Below are 18,604 nucleotides of genomic sequence, written 5' to 3'. Positions count from 1 at the left end.
ACATCCTGAGCTTAGTGCTGAATGACGCAGATGTCACTAGGCACAAGATGCCATTATGCATTTGACGGCTGAGTCCTGTGATGAACAGAACCCACTCACTCACTGCTCCGGTTCTGGTCTCTGGGGTGGAGCTAGAACGGCCCGGTCTCTGCTGGAACAGTTAGTGTTTGCTGAGGCTCTGTTAGAATGAATTTACCTGGAAAGATCTAGAGTACATGACTGTGGAAATAAACAAGATCATCCCACTGAGAACAAACCAGAAGTATATCCAGACCTCTCCCCCCACGAGGGAGGCAGACCCCATGACCAGTAGGATAGGCTCTCGGCGTGGGAGAGCAGGAAGAAGACTCAACAGAAGAAGGCATCTTCCTTGATTGGTTCTGGAAACATATTTTACTTTCTCCAGATGATCCTGGGTTGGAAGCAGGGGCACAAAACCATGAGAAGCTAACAGTCGTAGATGAAATCCCAGCCATTCTGGGCCTTTTTTTTTTTTCAGTTGTGATTCTACTATCCAGTTGTCTGGTCATTGTGTTTGTCTGATCACGCACACAGAGCTGCCCTTGACTCTGTGATCCCCCTTTGGGCCTGATATGAAGGTGGTGTTTCCAGAGTTACCAGCCTCATGCTCACAAGCACTCTCAGCAAGGAGATTAGCTTTGTTGTTGCTGTGTTGTTGGTGTTTGGAGAAAGGGTCTTGCTCTGTAGCACAGGCTGGCTTTGAACTTCAGATCAGCATCCCAAGTGCTGTGATTACTGGTATGTACCACTGTTTCCAGTTGGCAGGGAGAAGTTTTTAGAATACTTTGAGACAGAGGCTCCCAGAGTTGGCAGCCCTTGGGTGTCCGTGTGAGGGAACCAAGAGCACCCATGTCCATGTCCCCAATTCTCACCGTTTACTGTGTGACTCTGGCTTGTGCATTGCAGAGGTTGCGGGAAAATGAAACTCAGGCCTCAGATCTGGAAGACTCTGAAGACTGGCTCTCAACTCACAGTTTAAAGTCTGAGAAACTCACCTTGCCTGACCTGATGAGCCATGGCACAGTTGATCTGTAAGTCTGACATCCTCCCATCCTTCCCCCCAAGCACCCCAAGGCTGCAGTGGCGCATCCGGCCCTGAGCCTGAGAAACCCCAAATAAAGCTTTGCTCTTCCAGGGACGAGCGTGGCAGTGCCGTGCCCAAAGTGCATTTCTCCACCCAGACCGTCCGCCACTTTGAATCAAGGCTTTCCGAGTAAGTTTCCCAGAGCCCTCCAGCGCCCCTGTGTGTGAGGCCTTTCCTCATCTCACGGCCTGCACACGACTGGGACCAATCAGCAATTTCAGTGGTAGACAAGCTCATCTCATCTACCTCGAATTTGCCCTTCTCGAACGAAAACTTTGGACTAGATCAGCATCTCCCAGGTGCCCTTGGATGAATGCCCCAGATGTCCCAGCTTCATCCGCTGGTTAACGGCCGAGGGCTCTGCCAGACTGGTGTGGCTCCCACCTTTGCAGATATGTGTCAGACAGGCATGTGCCCAACTCCCAAACCAATTATTTTTATTTTATGTGTGTGGGTGTCTTGTCTACATGTATGTGAGTGCACACATAAGTGCCTGGTATCCACAGAGTCCAGAAGAAAGTGCTGTTTTCCCCCAGAACTGGAGTTTCAGATGATGTGAGCTGCCTGGTGGGTGCTGGGAACTGAACCTGGATCCTCTACAAGATCACCAAGTGCTCTTAACTGAGGAGCCATTTCCCCAACCCCACCCAAACCAAACTGCATAGCACAAGTAGCATACACACACACTTGAGTGCACACACACATAAACACACACACTCACAAACATCTTCCCATAATCAGCACACAGAATAGTCTTAAGGTTCCATCTCACTCTGGGTGGTGGTGGTGCATATCTTTAATCCCAGCATTCAGGAGGCAAAGGCAAGTGGATCTCTGTGAGTTCAAGGCCAACCTGGTCTTCAGAGTGAGTTCCAGGATATCCAGGACTATTACACAGAAAAACCCTGTCTTGAAAGATACAAAAGAGGGCTGGAGAGGTGGCTCAGTGGTTAAAAGCACTCACTGCTCTTCCAGAGGTCCTGAGTTCAATTCCCAGCAACCACATGGTGGCTCACAACCATCTGTAATGAGATCTGGTGCCCTCTTCTAGCATGTGGGCATACATGGAGGCAGAATGTTGTATACATAATAAATAAATAAATCTTTTAAAAAAAGGATTATGCTTTATAAAAAAAAGAAAAATACAAAAGAAAAGAAAAAAAAGATTCCATCCCAGCTGTAGCTGCAGTAATCTGTGATCTATAATTACTGCTGCCTAAGGTTTCCCAAAAGGTTATGATGATAATTAATAGCTAACATTTATTAATGTGCCAGAAACTCTGCTAAGGGCTGCCTAAAAAATCTTATTTCATCTTTACAACTGCCCAAAACACTGCATTATTCTCAAACTAATTATCAAAAGTCAAACCAGTTTTAACCAAAAGTCAGTTGCTCAATGATGATCCCTACAGCACCCAATTAGTGGGGTTTATCCAAATGCTTTAACGATAAATTTTATAGAAAGTTTTGGGGGTCAGAATGTTTGAAAGGTTTTAAATAATTACATGATGTTCAGTTAGTTCGTTCTTTCGTTTGTGACAGGATCAGACCAGCCGTCAACTTGAGATCCTCCTGCCTCAGCCTCCCAAGTTACTGGATTACAGTATGTGTCCCTGAACATATGTAAAGTTATATAATATTTGGCTCTGTTGTTTTGAATCATAAATGCAACATTTTGTTTTATTTGTTCTTTGATAATTTAATACATGTATACCATTAAATATGGCCATATCTGCCCTTCTTTTCCTCCCAGATCCTTCCCCTAACACCCTCTCCCAACTTCATGTCATAGCTCCTCCTCTTCTTCCTTTCGATATGTCACTAAGTCCAGTCAGTTTTGTCCATATGTGCATACGTGTGGGGCCACCCACTGGAGCACGGGTAATGCACCAGTCACCATCCTGACAAAGAAAGACAGGAATCCAACATCCCTAAGGATTAGTCGAATCTGCTTAACTAATCAGGCATTTGGCACATTGACTTGGACAGACTCCTGGGATTATCTTTACATAGATGATGATGAACCTTTGGGATTCGGTGAGGCTGCTACACCTTCCAAAGCTCACGCAGTTCATAAATGGCAAAGCAAAGTCTCAAACATAAGCATGTCTCAGTGTGAGGCTCTGTGTCTTAGCCATATATTCACACTCATGTCTCCATCATGATTCTGCCTGCTGCTCCAGCCTCATGAATGCATGCCCATTAACCTCCGGCCTCCCATGCTCTTCTCTCCCAGCTGCCGTCTGTGAGGCAGCTCAGTAAGATTCAAGTGACTGAGGCTTCCCATGAGCACCTGTCACCTGCTGGGGTCCACCCCATCAAGGCAGTATTGGCATTTCTGTAGGCACCGTGGTCAATACATCCTCTTGGCTTCTTTTTAGGAACTGATATTCTGTTAATCAATCCAAGAAATGGCTGCTCCCTGCCACTGTCCCTGTGGCCAGTCCCCAGGAGACTTGGAACCGTGTCTTCTGTAAGACCCATGTCTGAGGGGTCCCAGAGAAGGCTCAGTGGCTAAGAGCCTTCATTGCCCTTACAGAGGACCTGAGTTTGAATCCCAGTGGTCTCACGAATGCTCGCAGCTACCCATAACCCCAGTTCCAGAAGGTCTGATACCATCTTCCACTTCTCTCTTCCTTGGGCACCAGGCACACACGTGGTGTGGACACATCCAGGGAAAACACCCGAAAACACACAAAATAATTTTTTAAAAGACTGACATCTGAGTAAGAGCAGGCTTGTCCCTCCACCTTCTGCACAAGAACACTGCCCCCGTCCTCCCAGGCTGGGGTCCCAGGAGCTCACCCATAATCATTAGTACCCTGCCTCACTTCATAGGAGAGCTGCAGCTAAATCCTGGTCCCTGCACAGGTGCCACCCGCCCTCCCCGGCTCCCTCGCTGCTGCCGCTGCACCATGGTGCCTTGGCAAACACATACCTTTAGCTCTCTCTCTATTACGTTTGCCTTATATTCTCCACAAGGTCTTAAAAATCAAAAATTCTGCCAGGCATTATTGGCGCACGCCTTTAATCCCAGCACTCAGGAGGCAGAGGCAGGCGGGTCTCTGTGAGTTCGAGGCCAGCCTGGTCTACAGAGCAAGTTCCAGGTCAGGCCCCAAAGCTACACAGAGAAACCCTGTCTCAAAAGAGAAAAAAATTAAAAATTCAGCCAACGAGGTAGCTCATGCCTCTGATTCCAGAGTGGGGAGGCTGAGGCAAAAGACCTAGAGCCTGAGGTTTGACCGGTGTCTGAGGTTGGACTGGTGTCTGAGGTTGGATGGGTGAGAAGTCTCCATGAGTAAAGGCTGCTGTTGAAAGTAAAGTACAGGTCTGAGTTGCTGAGCTGAATTCCTGAACTCCAGAAGGTGGTGATGGGAGCTGACTCCTCCCACTGACACATTTGCACCAGAATACACACTCTTCCTCCCTCCTCCTCCCTCCTCCTCCTCTCCTCTCCCCCAACATGCATGCACACAAGCACACACAAAGTAATTAAGTTTTAGAAAGAAAAAACAATAAAAGAGAGAGTCTGAGACCAACCTGGGCTTCAGAATAAGATTCTCCCTCAGAGATGTAGAAAAGGCCAGGCATGGTGGTGCACACCTTTAACCCAGCAACCAACAAGGAGGCAGAGGCAGACTGCATTTGGCGAGTTTGAAGCCAGACTGATCTACATAGCAAGTTCTCGGCCAGCCAGAGCTATACAGTGACACTCTTTCTCAAAAATAAATAAAAAATAAAGTAAAAGAGAAAGTTTTTAATTAAAAATTTAGATAACCAGAACTTGTACTATCCTAGCCCCTTTCCCCTGTACGTGACAGTGCCCGGTGATGAGTCTCTTCCGTGTCTCCCCAGCACTATTGAACTCTATCAGCAGAGGATGCGGTGGCTCACAGAAAACAGCAAGAAGGTAATGGCACACGTGGGGCTCCTCGCGGCATCCTCAGCCCAGCTGCTTGGGTGGAGCGCTTTGCCCTGCAGACGATGGCGTTACAACTAAAGTTGGAGTCCACTAAAACAAAGACTTCCTAACCGGCAAGCATGGAATCCACAGACACAACTATGTTCCTCGTCTTCAAAGGATGAAGCATGCCAGCTGGCTAGGCCTGAGGCAGTGCTCATGATTGGGGAAACAAAGGCGGGAGGGCGGAGTAAACAAGGAGGGCTGGGAGGAGAGAGCTTAGCGCTTCCAGACATCGTGGACTGAGAAGACAGATGGAAAGGCAGAGTGGGCTCCCAGATGGGAAAGAGTTTATGTGTGCATCTGGGCGGGGGGTGGGGGTGGGGGGGCATCTGAGGGGGCGGGGTTAAAGCAGGGTCGTAAGCTAGCCGTGTGCAGCCTCCTGCAGGTCCTCTCCAAAGTTCTCACCTTAATTGTCCAGAGTTCAAAATCTTCCTAGTTTACTTTGGGACCTGTTTTCTGACTTCCCTAGAAAAAGGAAACTGTCTCGTACCACTGGGCTCTGGCTCCTCAGATGCACTTACAGCTATTTTATGAGGAAAATCCTACAATTTTGATAGTGTATTTTCAGACTCTTATGATAGCACTTGTACATTTAAAAGATTTATTCTCTCTCTCTCTCTCTCTCTCTGTGTGTGTGTGTGTATGTGTATGTGTGTTTGAAAGAAAGAAAGAAAGGAAAGAAGGAGAGAGAGAAAAAAAGAAGAAAGGAAACAGGGGTCTGGAGAGATGGCTCAGGGGGTAAGAGCACTGCCTGCTCTTCCAGAGGTCCTGAGTTCAATTCCCAGCAACCACATGGTGACTCATAACCATCCATAATGAGATCTGGTGCCCTCTTCTGGCGTGCAGACATACATGCATGTAGAACACTGTATATATGATAAATAAATCTTAAAAATAAAAACAAAAAATTATAAGGAATGGGCATAGAACAGTGGTTTTCAACTGATGTGTGTGTAGTGGTGACTTAGCTGTCACAGGTGCCGTTTGGCAAGACCTGAAGACACTTTAGGTTGTCACAGCTGGTACTATGGAGGTGCTCCTGGCATCTAGTTCAGAAATACTCAGGGTACTGTTAAACACATTGAAATGTTCAGGGCAGCTTGCCACAGCCGAGACCCATCCAGCCTCAAACCTCCACCGTGCCAAAGCCCAAGAGCCCTGATGTAGGTCGAGTTGAGAGTGAATGGTGCATCGCTGTGACTAAAACCTTTCACATCGCTGTCATTGTGAAGGGAACTCAGAGCAGGAACGTGGAGGCAGGAACTGATGCAAAGACCATGGCGGAGTGCTGCCTACTGGCTAGCTCCTCATGGTTTGTCCTGCCTGCTCTTTTATAGCACTGAGGATCACCAGCCCAGGGGCGGCACAGCTCACAGTGAGCCCTTCCATGTCAATCACTTGTTTAAAAAATGTCCCACAGGCTTTCCTTCAGCCAGATCTTATGGAGGCATTTTCTTAGTTGAGGCTCCCTCATCTCAGAAGACTCTGTGTCAAGTGACATAAAAACCAGCCAGCACACCAACTTAAAAATCAGCATTACGGGCTGGATAGATGGCACAGCAGTTAAGAGCACTGGCTGCTCTTCCAGAGGTCTGAGTTTGAGTCCCAGCAACCACACGGTGGCTCACAGTCATCTACAGTGGGATCTGATGCCCTCTTCTGGCATAAGAAGTGCTATGGCCGCTGTTGAGCTTCAAGAGTCTCTTTCACAGAGAAGACAAACATAAATAAATAGGGACAGAAAGGAATTAGGTAAAACAACCTGATAGTATTAGTCATCAGGCATCGCATCCACCAAAGTATGCTTTCCCATAAATTTTCTGTAAAAATGCATGTCATTGTATGAAACTGTTGTAACAATGTGTGTTACTGTATGAGACTGATGTAACAATGCATGTTACTGTATGAGGCTGATGTAGCAATGCGTGTTATTGTATGAGGCTGATGTAACAATGCATGTTATTGTATGAGACTGATGTAACAATGCGTGTTATTGTATGAGGCTGATGTAACAATGTGTGTTATTGTATGAGGCTGATGTGACAATGTGTGTTACTGTATGAGGCTGATGTAGCAATGTGTGTTACTGTATGAGGCTGATGTGATAATGTGTGTTATTGTATGAGGCTGATGTAGCAATGCGTGTTATTGTATGAGGCTGATGTAACAATGCGTGTTATTGTATGAGGTTGATGTAACAATGCATGTTATTGTATGAGGCTGATGTAACAATGCATGCTATTGTATGAGGCTGATGTAACAATGCATGTTATTGTATGAGGTTAATGTAACAATGTGTGTTATTGTATGAGGCTGATGTAACAATGCATGTTATTGTATGAGGCTGATTTAACAATGCGTGTTATTGTATGAGGCTGATGTGACAATGCGTGTTACTGTATGAGGCTGATGTGACAATGTGTGTTACTGTATGAGGCTGATGTAGCAATGTGTGTTACTGTATGAGGCTGATGTAGCAATGCGTGTTATTGTATGAGGCTGATGTAGCAATGTGTGTTATTATATGAGGCTGATGTAGCAATGTGTGTTATTGTATGAGGCTGATGTAACAATGTGTGTTATTGTTATGAGGCTGATGTAACAATCCGTGTTATTGTATGAGGCTGATGTAGCAATGCGTGTTATTGTATGAGGCTGATGTAACAATGCGTGTTATGTATGAGGCTGATGTAACAATGCGTGTTATTGTATGAGGCTGATGTAACAATCCGTGTTATTGTATGAGGCTGATGTAACAATGCGTGTTATTGTATGAGGCTGATGTAACAATCCGTGTTATTGTATGAGGCTGATGTAACAATGCGTGTTATTGTATGAGGCTGATGTAACAATGCGTGTTATTGTATGAGGCTGATGTAACAATGCGTGTTATGTATGAGGCTGATGTAGCAATGCGTGTTATTGTATGAGGCTGATGTGACAATGCGTGTTATTGTATGAGGCTGATGTAACAATCCGTGTTATTGTATGAGGTTGATGTAACAATGCGTGTTATTATATGAGGCTGATGTAACAATCCGTGTTATTTTATGAGGCTGATGTAACAATGCGTGTTATTGTATGAGGCTGATGTAACAATGCGTGTTATTGTTATGAGGCTGATGTAACAATGTGTGTTATTGTATGAGGCTGATGTAACAATGTGTGTTATTGTATGAGGCTGATGTAACAATGCGTGTTATTGTATGAGGCTGATGTAACAATGCGTGTTATTGTATGAGGCTGATGTAGCAATGTGTGTTATTGTATGAGGCTGATGTAACAATGCGTGTTATTGTATGAGACTGATGTAACAATGCGTGTTATTATATGAGGCTGATGTAGCAATGCGTGTTATTGTATGAGGCTGATGTAACAATCCGTGTTATTGTATGAGGCTGATGTAACAATGTGTGTTATTGTATGAGGCTGATGTAACAATGCGTGTTATTGTATGAGGCTGATGTAACAATCCGTGTTATTGTATGAGGCTGATGTAGCAATGCGTGTTATTGTATGAGGCTGATGTAGCAATGCGTGTTATTGTATGAGGCTGATGTAGCAATGCGTGTTATTGTATGAGGCTGATGTAGCAATGTGTGTTATTGTATGAGGCTGATGTAACAATGCGTGTTATTGTATGAGGCTGATGTAACAATGCGTGTTATTGTATGAGGCTGATGTAGCAATGCGTGTTATTGTATGAGGCTGATGTGACAATGCGTGTTATTGTATGAGGCTGATGTAACAATCCGTGTTATTGTATGAGGTTGATGTAACAATGCGTGTTATTATATGAGGCTGATGTAACAATCCGTGTTATTGTATGAGGCTGATGTAGCAATGCGTGTTATTGTATGAGGCTGATGTAACAATGCGTGTTATTATATGAGGCTGATGTAACAATGCGTGTTATTGTATGAGGCTGATGTAGCAATGCGTGTTATTGTATGAGGCTGATGTAACAATGTGTGTTATTGTATGAGACTGATGTAACAATGCGTGTTATTATATGAGGCTGATGTAACATTGTGTGTTACTGTATGAGGCTGATGTAGCAATGTGTGTTACTGTATGAGGCTGATGTAGCAATGTGTGTTATTGTATGAGGCTGATGTAGCAATGTGTGTTATTGTATGAGGCTGATGTGATAATGTGTGTTATTGTATGAGGCTGATGTAGCAATGTGTGTTATTGTATGAGGCTGATGTGATAATGTGTGTTATTGTATGAGGCTGATGTAGCAATGTGTGTTATTGTGTGAGGCTGATGTAGCAATGTGTGTTATTGTATGAGGCTGATGTGATAATGTATGTTATTGTATGAGGCTGATGTAGCAATGTGTGTTATTGTGTGAGGCTGATGTAGCAATGTGTGTTATTGTATGAGGCTGATGTGACAGTGTGTGTTATTATATGAGGCTGATGTGACAGTGTGTGTTATTATATGAGGCTGATGTGACAGTGTGTGTTATTGTATGAGACTGGCCAATAGCTTCAGGAAGAGAAGGCACCTAGAAAGAATAGGCTGCCATCAGCCAGATCAGACAGCACCTGGAGCCCAGCAGGACCTGGGGTCTTGTTCTTTCTCTTGTAGAATGGGGCTCCCACTTGCCACATCTTTCTGTTGCAGTGAGAGTGTTGTTCACACTTCTGCCTCAAAAGTGCAGGGCTGGGCTGTTTGCACATTTCCTCTTTGGTTTTAGGCATTTGGCCTCATCAAGGGAACAAGAGTGGGACTCCTCATCGGTGCGTCCCAGGTTAGCAGTGATGCTCAGAAAAAAGAATTCGAAAATGACCTCACAGTGAGTCTCCTGCATGAGGGGCACCTCCCCAGCCTTCCACTTCTCCACCCTCCCCCGCCCGCTGCACAACCTTACTTTGTTTATAGCAGATGCAAACCAGGGCCATTCAGGAAGAACAGTTCCTCACTCAATTAGCACCTCCAGGGGAAGAAATGTGTTGAATTCTGTAAAACTTCCCCACAGACTCATTCTCACTTACAGTGTGAACTTCTAGTATTCTCCCCACAACAGAACCTCCTCGAGAGACACCCCACCCCTGTAAAACCCAAGTTCCCTCAAGGGGATGTAGACTGGAGTCTGTTCCGTCCTCGTTCATCTGTCCGGGGACGGCTGCAGCATAGAACCACACAGCACTGGGCTCCTGGCCTTTTCCGGATGCTGAAGCTGCACTGGCTTCTTTGGACATCTCCGAAACAGAAATATGGAGCCAGATCCCGGCTCCCTCCACCCCTTCCAGGCTATGACCCTGCTATTTCTGCTCTGTAAAGCAAGTGGGGAGGACAATATGGCCACCTCACACAGCTGCCATAGGATGAACCCCTAGGACTACATCCGGCTAGGACAGACACGTGAGGCAATGTGGAAGGGCATGTCTCCATGGAAATGCTTATAGATTGGGGTAGGCACCAACTACATAACAGCAGCTTGTATTTTATGGAGGTTGAGCAGAGCCTAAAGGCTCCATGTGGGACAGCCATCCTCATTCAGCACTGGTTAGCACAGCGCAACTCCCCACCCACGAGGGCAGGCTATACTAGGTGTAGCTGTGTAGCCAAGGTCCACAGAACCCTGACTCTGTGAACAGCTCACCTCCTTTTGTTCACAGAGTCTCATTGACGAACAGCTGAGCCTCAAGGAAAAGTTGTATGTCCTGTTCTTCGGTGTCACCACCAAAACCCTCTGGCCTGACCCTATGGAAGTCAGCACCTCCACGTGAGTGACTGCCAGCTCTCCACCAGGATGTTCCCTTCTCCATCCAGTGGAATGTTGCGTTTGTGTTTGTTCATTCATTTGAATTAAGGCCTACTGTGGCCCAGGCTGGCCTCAAGCTTGCTGTGTCACTGAGGATGGCCTTGAGCTTCTGATCTTCTTGCTTCCACCTCCTTAGTGCTAGGGTCATAAGTGTGCACCTAGTTTATGAGATGCTGGGGATGGAGGCCATGGCTGCATACGTGTGATGGCTGCACACATGCTGATGACTGCATACTTGCTGATGACTGCATACATGCTGATGACTGCATACATGCTGATGGCTGCACACATGCTGATGACTGTACACATGCTGATGACTGCATACATGCTGATGGCTGCATACATGCTGATGACTGCATACATGCTGATGGCTGCACACATGCTGATGACTGCATATATGCTGATGACTGCACACATGCTGATGACTGCATACATGCTGATGACTGCATACGTGCTGATGACTGCATACGTGCTGATGGCTGCACACATGCTGATGACTGCGTATATGCTGATGACTGCATACATGCTGATGACTGCATACATGCTGATGACTGCATACATGCTGATGACTGCATACATGCTGATGACTGCATACATGCTGATGATTGCATACATGCTGATGGCCACACACATGCTGATGACTGCGTACTTGCTGGTGGCTGATATTTGCTGATGACTGCATATCCACCCCACCCTTCCGATCCTAGGGGTGGGACCCAGGACTTCATGCATGCCAGGCAAAACCTCTCCTAACTGAACTTCTTCCCCTGTCCCTAGTTCGTGCTTTTAGTTAGTTTCAGAGAGAACCCGTTCTATGTATAACAAAGGTTTGTTGTAAAACAGTAGGTAGCAGGCTCTCTTGAACTGCCAGCCTCCAGATCATGACATGGAGACTTTTTTGTTTGTTTGATTTTCTTTTTTTAATTGTTTTTATTGAGCTGTACATTTTCCCCGCTCCCCTCCCTTCCTCCACCTCCCTTTCTATCTTCTCCCGTGATCCCCATGCTCCCAATTTACTCAGGAGATCTTGTCTTTTTCTCCTTCCTATGTAGATCCATGCGTGCCTCTCTTAGGATCCTCTTTGTTGCCTAGGTTGTCTGGGGTTGTGGCCTGTAGGTTATTTTTTTGCTTTGCTTTATGTCTAGAAGCCACTTGTGAGTACATGTTATGTTTGTCCTTCTGGGTCTGGGTTACCTCACTAAATATTTTTTTTCTAAATCCTTTCATTTCAAGATGCCATTATCTTTAAGTGCTGTGTAGAACTCCATTGTGTAAATGTGTTTTCTTCATCCACTTTTCTGTTGAGTGGGGTTGTTTCTAGGTTTGGGTTATTACAAATAATACTGCTATGAACATAGTTGAGCACAATGACACGGAGACTTATTATTGATTATGAATGCCCGGCTTTAGCTTAGGCTTCTTTCTAGCCAGCTGCTTTTTAGCTTAAATTAACACATTTGTATTAATCTGTGTGCTCCCCTAAGGCTTGTTTAGCCCATCCACAAACTGTCCATCCTCTGCTTTCCCGCTTCCTCTCTGTTTATCTGGCTGCTCCCCTTTTCTCTCTGCCCGCCGGCCCCACCTCTCCCTCCTCTCCTTAGGCAGGCAAGGTAAAAAGCACCCATCTTTCCATAGTCAGACAAACGCAGCATAAACAAATACAACGTATCTTTACATAGTCAGACAAATATTCTATTCCCCAACAGCACCCATCTCCTATTCGCCTCATCTCCTTTGTTGGCTTATTTCCCCTCATGCTTGCTTCAATCTCCTGTCGTTCAGTACCACGGACTATGGAGAGTCGGCTCCTAGACCACACCTAGGGTACTGGAAGAAGCCCAGAGTCGGCAGGAGCTAAGACGATTCTGTCTGAGGGGTATGGGAAAAGAAAGACAGACACTCCTATTCTGATGGTCTCTCTTTATTCTCTCAAGCTGAAAAATACCAGCTCTCTTTGTTCCTCACAGTTTTTCGAGATCCACAAAATCTCTCAGACATTACACCTGAGGCCACATACTATTTCTCAAACAAATGATAAGGAGCAGAGTCGTTCTAACGGCTCACAGTGCAATAGATCCAGATAACTGGTCACAGAGCGAGGGAGGAGCACTTGCTCTCCGTCGATCCCTGATTGGTGGGCTTAACTTGCAGCTGTTGAAAGGGCTTTAAAGGAGCTAAAAACTACTAAGGGGGACAAAGGAAATTGTGCGCTATGTCCTATACTTCTACGTGTATAAACATTTGAAACTAACCTTTTGTGATCAACAGCGTAGAAATGTCGGGGAGAGGTGTGTCATCAGGGAGAGTGCCGCACTGAGCAACCGCCAGAGCCCCCCACACACCCTGAGCTGCGGGGCAGAGCACAGATAAACTGCTCGCTGGGCAATCTCCAAGGCACAGTGACATTAAAAACGTTTTCATTTGCATTTCTCTAATGACTAAGGATGTTGAACATTTCATTAAGTGTCTCTCGGCCATTTTAGATTCCTCTGTTGAGAGTTCTCTGTTTAGGACTGTACTCCATTTTTTTTTTACTGGATTATTTGTTCTTTTGATGACCAATTTCTTGAGTTCTTTGTATATTTTCGAGATCAGACCTCTGTCTGATGTGGGGTTAGTGAAGATCTTTTCCCATCCTGTAGGCTGTTGTTTTGTCTTGTTGACCGTGTCCTTTGCTTTACAGAAGCTTTTCAGTTTCAGGAGGTCCCATTTATTAATTGTTTCTCTCAGTGTCTGTGCTGCTGGGGTTATATTTAGGAAGTGGTCTCCTGTGCCAATGCATTCAAGTGTACTTCCCACTTTCTCTTCTATAAGGTTCAGTGTGGCTGGCTTTATGTTAAGGTCTTTGATCCATTGGGCTTGAGTTTTGTGTATGGTGATAAATATGGGTCTATTTTCATTCTTCTACATGTTGACATCCAGTTATGCCAGCACCATTTGTTAAATCTTACACCTGTAAGAATGGCCAAGATCAAAAACACTGATGACAACTTATGCTGGAGAGGTTGTGGAAAAAGGGAACACTTCTGCATTGCTGGTGGGAATGCAAGCTGGTACAGCCCCTTTGGATGTCAGTGTGGCGATTCCTCAGAAAATTAGGAAACAACCTTTCTCAAGACCCAGTAATACCATTTTGGGGTGTATTTCCAAAGGGTGCTCAGTTGTGCCACAAGGAAATGTGTTCAACTATATGTTCATAGCAGCATTGTTTGTCATAGCCAGAACCTGGAAATAACTTAAATGCCCCTTGATCGAAGATATTGAATGGATAAGGAAAATGTGGTACATTTACACGATGAAGTACTACACAGCAGGAAAAAAAAAATGACATCTTGAATTTTATAGGAAAATGGATGGAGCTAGAAAATATTATTTTGAGTGAGGTAACCAAAACACAGAAAGACAGTACTCACTCATAAGTGGTTTTTAAACATAAAGCAAAGAAAACCAGCCTACAAACCACAATCCCAGAGAACCTAGACAACAATGAGGACCCTAAAAGAGACATACATGGATCTAATCTACATGGGAAGTAGAAAAAGACAAGGTCTCCTGAGTAAACTGGGAGCATGGGGACCTTGGGGAAAGGTTGAAGGGTGGAGGGGAGAGGCAGGGAAGGGAACAGAGAAAAATGTAGAGCTCAATAAAAATCAATTTTAAAAGTTTTATATCGTAAAATATATTTTTCTGTCCTGCATGTAAGCCATAAAACGGAGGTTAGGAATTTGTGCAGAGAGTTCATCACTGTCCTGGATTTTCAGCCAGACCTCGCAGAGAGACTGGCGCTGCAATTTGCTTCTGGACAGCTGACTGTATGTCCTTATAAATAAGATTGTGTTTTTCTGGGAATAGTTTATCTTAAAACCCATTGGCAAGGCACCTGGTCTAATCTAAAACTGCTTTGAAGTTTTAAGTCAGCTCTCTTGGCAGCTGGAAAAATACGGCTGTTTTCTTAATGTCAGGCTAAACTATAATTCAAGACACCGTTTAATGGGAATTTATAACCCCTGACTTGGGTGGCATTTCTTTGTGTCCATTTTTAATCATCAAAACTCTGTATCAGCTAACATTATTAATATCAACTAGATAATATAGCTTGAGGAGGAGTCACCTTCTTGACAACTCACAAATAAAAATGCCCAGTAGATCAGGATGAAATTATGCAATAAACGCAGTACAATACAGATAGTGGGGGACTCTCCACATTATAAATACAGCATATCAGAAACCAGAGAAGAGCATGTAGCGGCAACAATATGAAGGCACAGCATGAGCAAAAGACCTTCTGGACTCTATATTCCCGCAAGCCTTGTTTGGACGAGACATTCCTGTCAGAGAGTTGAGCTTCTGGTGAGCTGGCACCTGAATATTAATTTATCTGCTGTATTAAGTGGTAATGGCCGCTGGCAGTTCAGTGCATCATGGCTCTAGAACCAATAGGCTATACCACATTTATACCCGTATAGCTCAGGTATGTGGTAGGCTATGCCATCTAAGTTTGTATAAGTATATTCAGTGACGTCACAGGACAGCAAAATCACCCAGAGACATTTCTTAGAATAGGTCCTGGTCTATTATCCAAGCATAGGATCTCAAAGGCTATCGCCAAGTCAAAGGGAACCTTGGGGAAAGGAAAAGTACTGCCTCAGGACTCCCAAGACTAAATTCTCAACACAAAGGGGATTTATTTGCTCCAGAGGGACAAAGGGCAGGGATAAGAGATAAAGACAGGAGATAGAAGGGGGAGAGGCGGAAGGAAACAAGAGAGGGGAGAAAGGGGGCAAGGGAGAGGGGGGAAGGAAAATTTGCCCCACAGGGACAAATATTTGCCTCTGGATAGAGAGGAAACAGAAGTGAGAGACAAATATTTGCCTCTGAATAGAGAGGAAACAGACGTGACACACGGGAAAGTAGCAGTTTGTAAGGTAAAATGGGAAACCCTGTGTAGAATGATGTGTTTTAACTTTAACTGGGCGTGTTAATTAGGTGAGCCAAAGGGGGCTTTTGATTGCTGGACTTCAATACTTTGATTACTGGACCTTGGTAGTCAGCTCAGGAGGAGAAAGTGGCCAAATAAGAGAATGGACCTGGGGGCTAGCTTCAGAAGGGTAAGGCTTGCTGGAGCCACATGCTCAAGTGGGCTAGAGCCCTTCACTTGGAAAACCAGGTCGTTAAGCTGCACATGACTGTAGTTAGGTTGCTGTGTCTCCTTCCAGCCTCCAGGAACTCAAGCTCTGGGTAAAGAAGCTGCAGCCTGAGGGAAGCAGCAACCTGCTACAAGCCTTGAAGAAAGTCTTTGCTCACAAGGAGCTGAATTCTCTGGTGGTCATTTTGAGAAGCTGGTAGGTCTCCTTTCTTACTAAGCAAGTAATAGACTCCATGAAGGAAGTTGATAACCCAAGCCATGTCTGAGAAAAAAACATCGCCAAGCATGATGCTTCACGCACACTTAGAATAATTCTCTTCCTAGGTTACCTGTGTATACTTGTGGCAGGGCAGCCAGGGCTGGCTAGGGCTGCCATCCACCCAGCTCTGCATCTTAACCCAGGTGACCCAGGACATAGGTGATCAGTCAAGGATGAGTAGAGGGGGTGCAAAAGTTGCTCAGCCAGTAAAGTGCCTGCAGGCATGAGGACCTACGTTCAGATCTCCAGCAACCACATAAAAAAGCACTGAATGCCTGTAATGTTAGCCCTGGGGAGGTGGAGACAGGGACACTGGTGCTTACTGATCAGCCAGACTAGTCAATCGATGAGTTCCAGGTTCAGTGAGAAGCCCTAGCTCGAAAATAATATAGACAATAATGATGAAAGACACAAGAAATGGATTACTGGCCTCCTCGTGCACACATGCATGTGTGTACAATCACATACAAGAACACTTGCACATACAAATACACACACAATGAGATGTTCTCTGGGAATTCCATTTTGGCCCGGGTTGTTCACAGTCTAGTCTCAGGAATGCCCATGCCTCCTCTTCCGTCTGCTCCCCAGTCCAGATCAGTCTTCTGAACTCCTGTCTGACTACATCCAGCAGTCCACCATAGGGCGGGACCTCTTCATTCATGTCACCACCTACAAATGCGATGATCACATGCCCTCTGTGAGTACCTGAACTTCTCCAAAGCTCCCCTTTTTCAGTTGGCACTAGTGACCTGGGCTGGCCTTGGAGACTGTGCCTGAGCAGGGCGCCCACGCTGTGGACTAGAACATACCTCTCTTGTTCCCGCTTCTCCCATTGGCAAACAGGAAGTGTGGGAGAGTCTGAAAGCTCAGACTAGGAAAGGTTTGTTAGAACATTGATGTAGCCTCTCCAGGGCTGACTCTGTCACCATCCCCCAGGCTGTTCTGAAGAACCTCACAGATGCACTTGGGGGTTCCTACCACTGCTACAGCCCAGAATCCGAGGTAAGCCTTCTGAAGCCCAGCTGTACCTACCACCCGGGGCTGTACCTGGGGATCTGGCCAGGACAGACTCTGCCACATGCTTGCTCCCCCCACATCATCATGCTTGCTCTCCAGGCTCAGTGACTTCACACGGGCAAATCACATGACGTTGAAAATGTGGAAAGAACAGGGACCTGCCAAAGTCATAAGCTGTTGGTAGCTTGTCTGATGAGCTGGCCACACACTTGTGAATCTAAGCCCGTTCAACCGAATCCTCCATCGCTTTCTATGAATATGAACACAACCCAGGCTCATTTCAACTCCCACCAGAGCCTCCAGACTAAGATGGTGGCTCCAAATGTCTTCCCTAAATAAGCCCCTGCTATTGGGAGAGACTCACAGAAAGGCAGAAGGGGGGCTCCACTCCTTAGCAGTCCACTCATTGGTGTCCTTGTCCCTGTAACAGCTAAGCACCGCCTACTCTGCGTTGTCAGAGGAGGCCATAGTTAACACAGCCCCAGCTGGTGGCTCCCCTGGCTGATGGAGGATTCAGCTAAAGTCAAACTTCAGGTCCATGGTAACTCCAGGCTTGACTTCTGTTATTGAAGATGTGCTTTTTGTTTTTGTTCATTTGGTTCTTGTTGTTTGTTTTTTAAGACAAGATCTAAAACTAAATCCATGGCTCGGTGGTTAAGAGTACTGACTGCTTTTCCAGAGGACCTGGGTAGCTCATCACTGTCTGCACCTCCAGCTCCAGTGGATCTGATACCCTATTCTAGCTGCCAAAATCACCAGGCACAGATGTGGTGCACAGACATACATGCAGGCAAATCACCTATATACATAAAATAAAACCTTAAAAGACGCGGTCTCACACTATAGCCCAGGCTAGCCTCAAACTCATAGCCATCCTCCTGACTCTGGCTCCTGATTGCTGCGATCGCAGGCAGATACCACCAGATACAGCTCTTTGCAGCTTTTGAAAGACAGTCTTACTGTATAGCCCAGGCAGGCCTTGAACTTAGCAATCTCCTTGCCTCTGCCTCCCAAGGGCTGCAATTACAGATTTTTTTTTGAGAAAGCACAACAGCAATACCAACCCACATTCTCACCCACACTACACAAGTGTTCTAATTCCTCACTTTCCCACCAATATTTATTATTTTAAATTATTATTAGTGTGTGTATGTGCATGCATATAGTGCTCATCTACCAAGGCATATATGTGAGGGTCAGAAGACAACACTGTAGAGTTAATTCTTTCCTTTCGCCTTTAAATGAGTTCCAGGGATCAGATTCAGGCTTACACAGCAAGCCCCTTTCCCCACTCAACTATCTTGCTCTAGCAATTTTTTATAATTGCTCTTAAT

At 45.5% G+C, this 18,604-nt stretch overlaps 1 protein-coding gene across 7 annotated transcripts in view; it reads left to right on the top strand.

Annotated features, from left to right (window-relative positions):
• The window catches only part of Vwa3a (von Willebrand factor A domain containing 3A), a 69,907-nt gene that overhangs the window by 19,407 nt on the left and 31,896 nt on the right, over positions 1-18,604 (top strand). For 4 of the 7 annotated variants that reach the window (XM_087908506.1, XM_087908508.1, XM_087908505.1 and 1 more), the window contains 8 exons: positions 928-1,052; positions 1,157-1,234; positions 4,961-5,015; positions 9,775-9,873; positions 10,700-10,806; positions 16,062-16,187; positions 16,842-16,950; positions 17,190-17,255. In XM_087908506.1, coding sequence (XP_087764632.1) covers positions 928-1,052; positions 1,157-1,234; positions 4,961-5,015; positions 9,775-9,873; positions 10,700-10,806; positions 16,062-16,187; positions 16,842-16,950; positions 17,190-17,255 — 765 coding nt within the window. The remainder of the gene's footprint in view (positions 1-927; positions 1,053-1,156; positions 1,235-4,960; positions 5,016-9,774; positions 9,874-10,699; positions 10,807-16,061; positions 16,188-16,841; positions 16,951-17,189; positions 17,256-18,604) is intronic. The other 3 variants (XM_087908503.1, XM_087908507.1, XM_087908504.1) reach the window with 3 other exon arrangements.

Source organism: Myodes glareolus, chromosome 7 (assembly GCF_982192425.1).
Source record: "Myodes glareolus chromosome 7, mMyoGla1.1, whole genome shotgun sequence".
Classification (NCBI taxonomy): Eukaryota; Metazoa; Chordata; class Mammalia; order Rodentia; family Cricetidae; genus Myodes; species Myodes glareolus.
The sequence above is the reverse complement of the archived record's forward strand: the minus strand, read 5'-3'. Positions and strand labels throughout refer to the sequence as shown.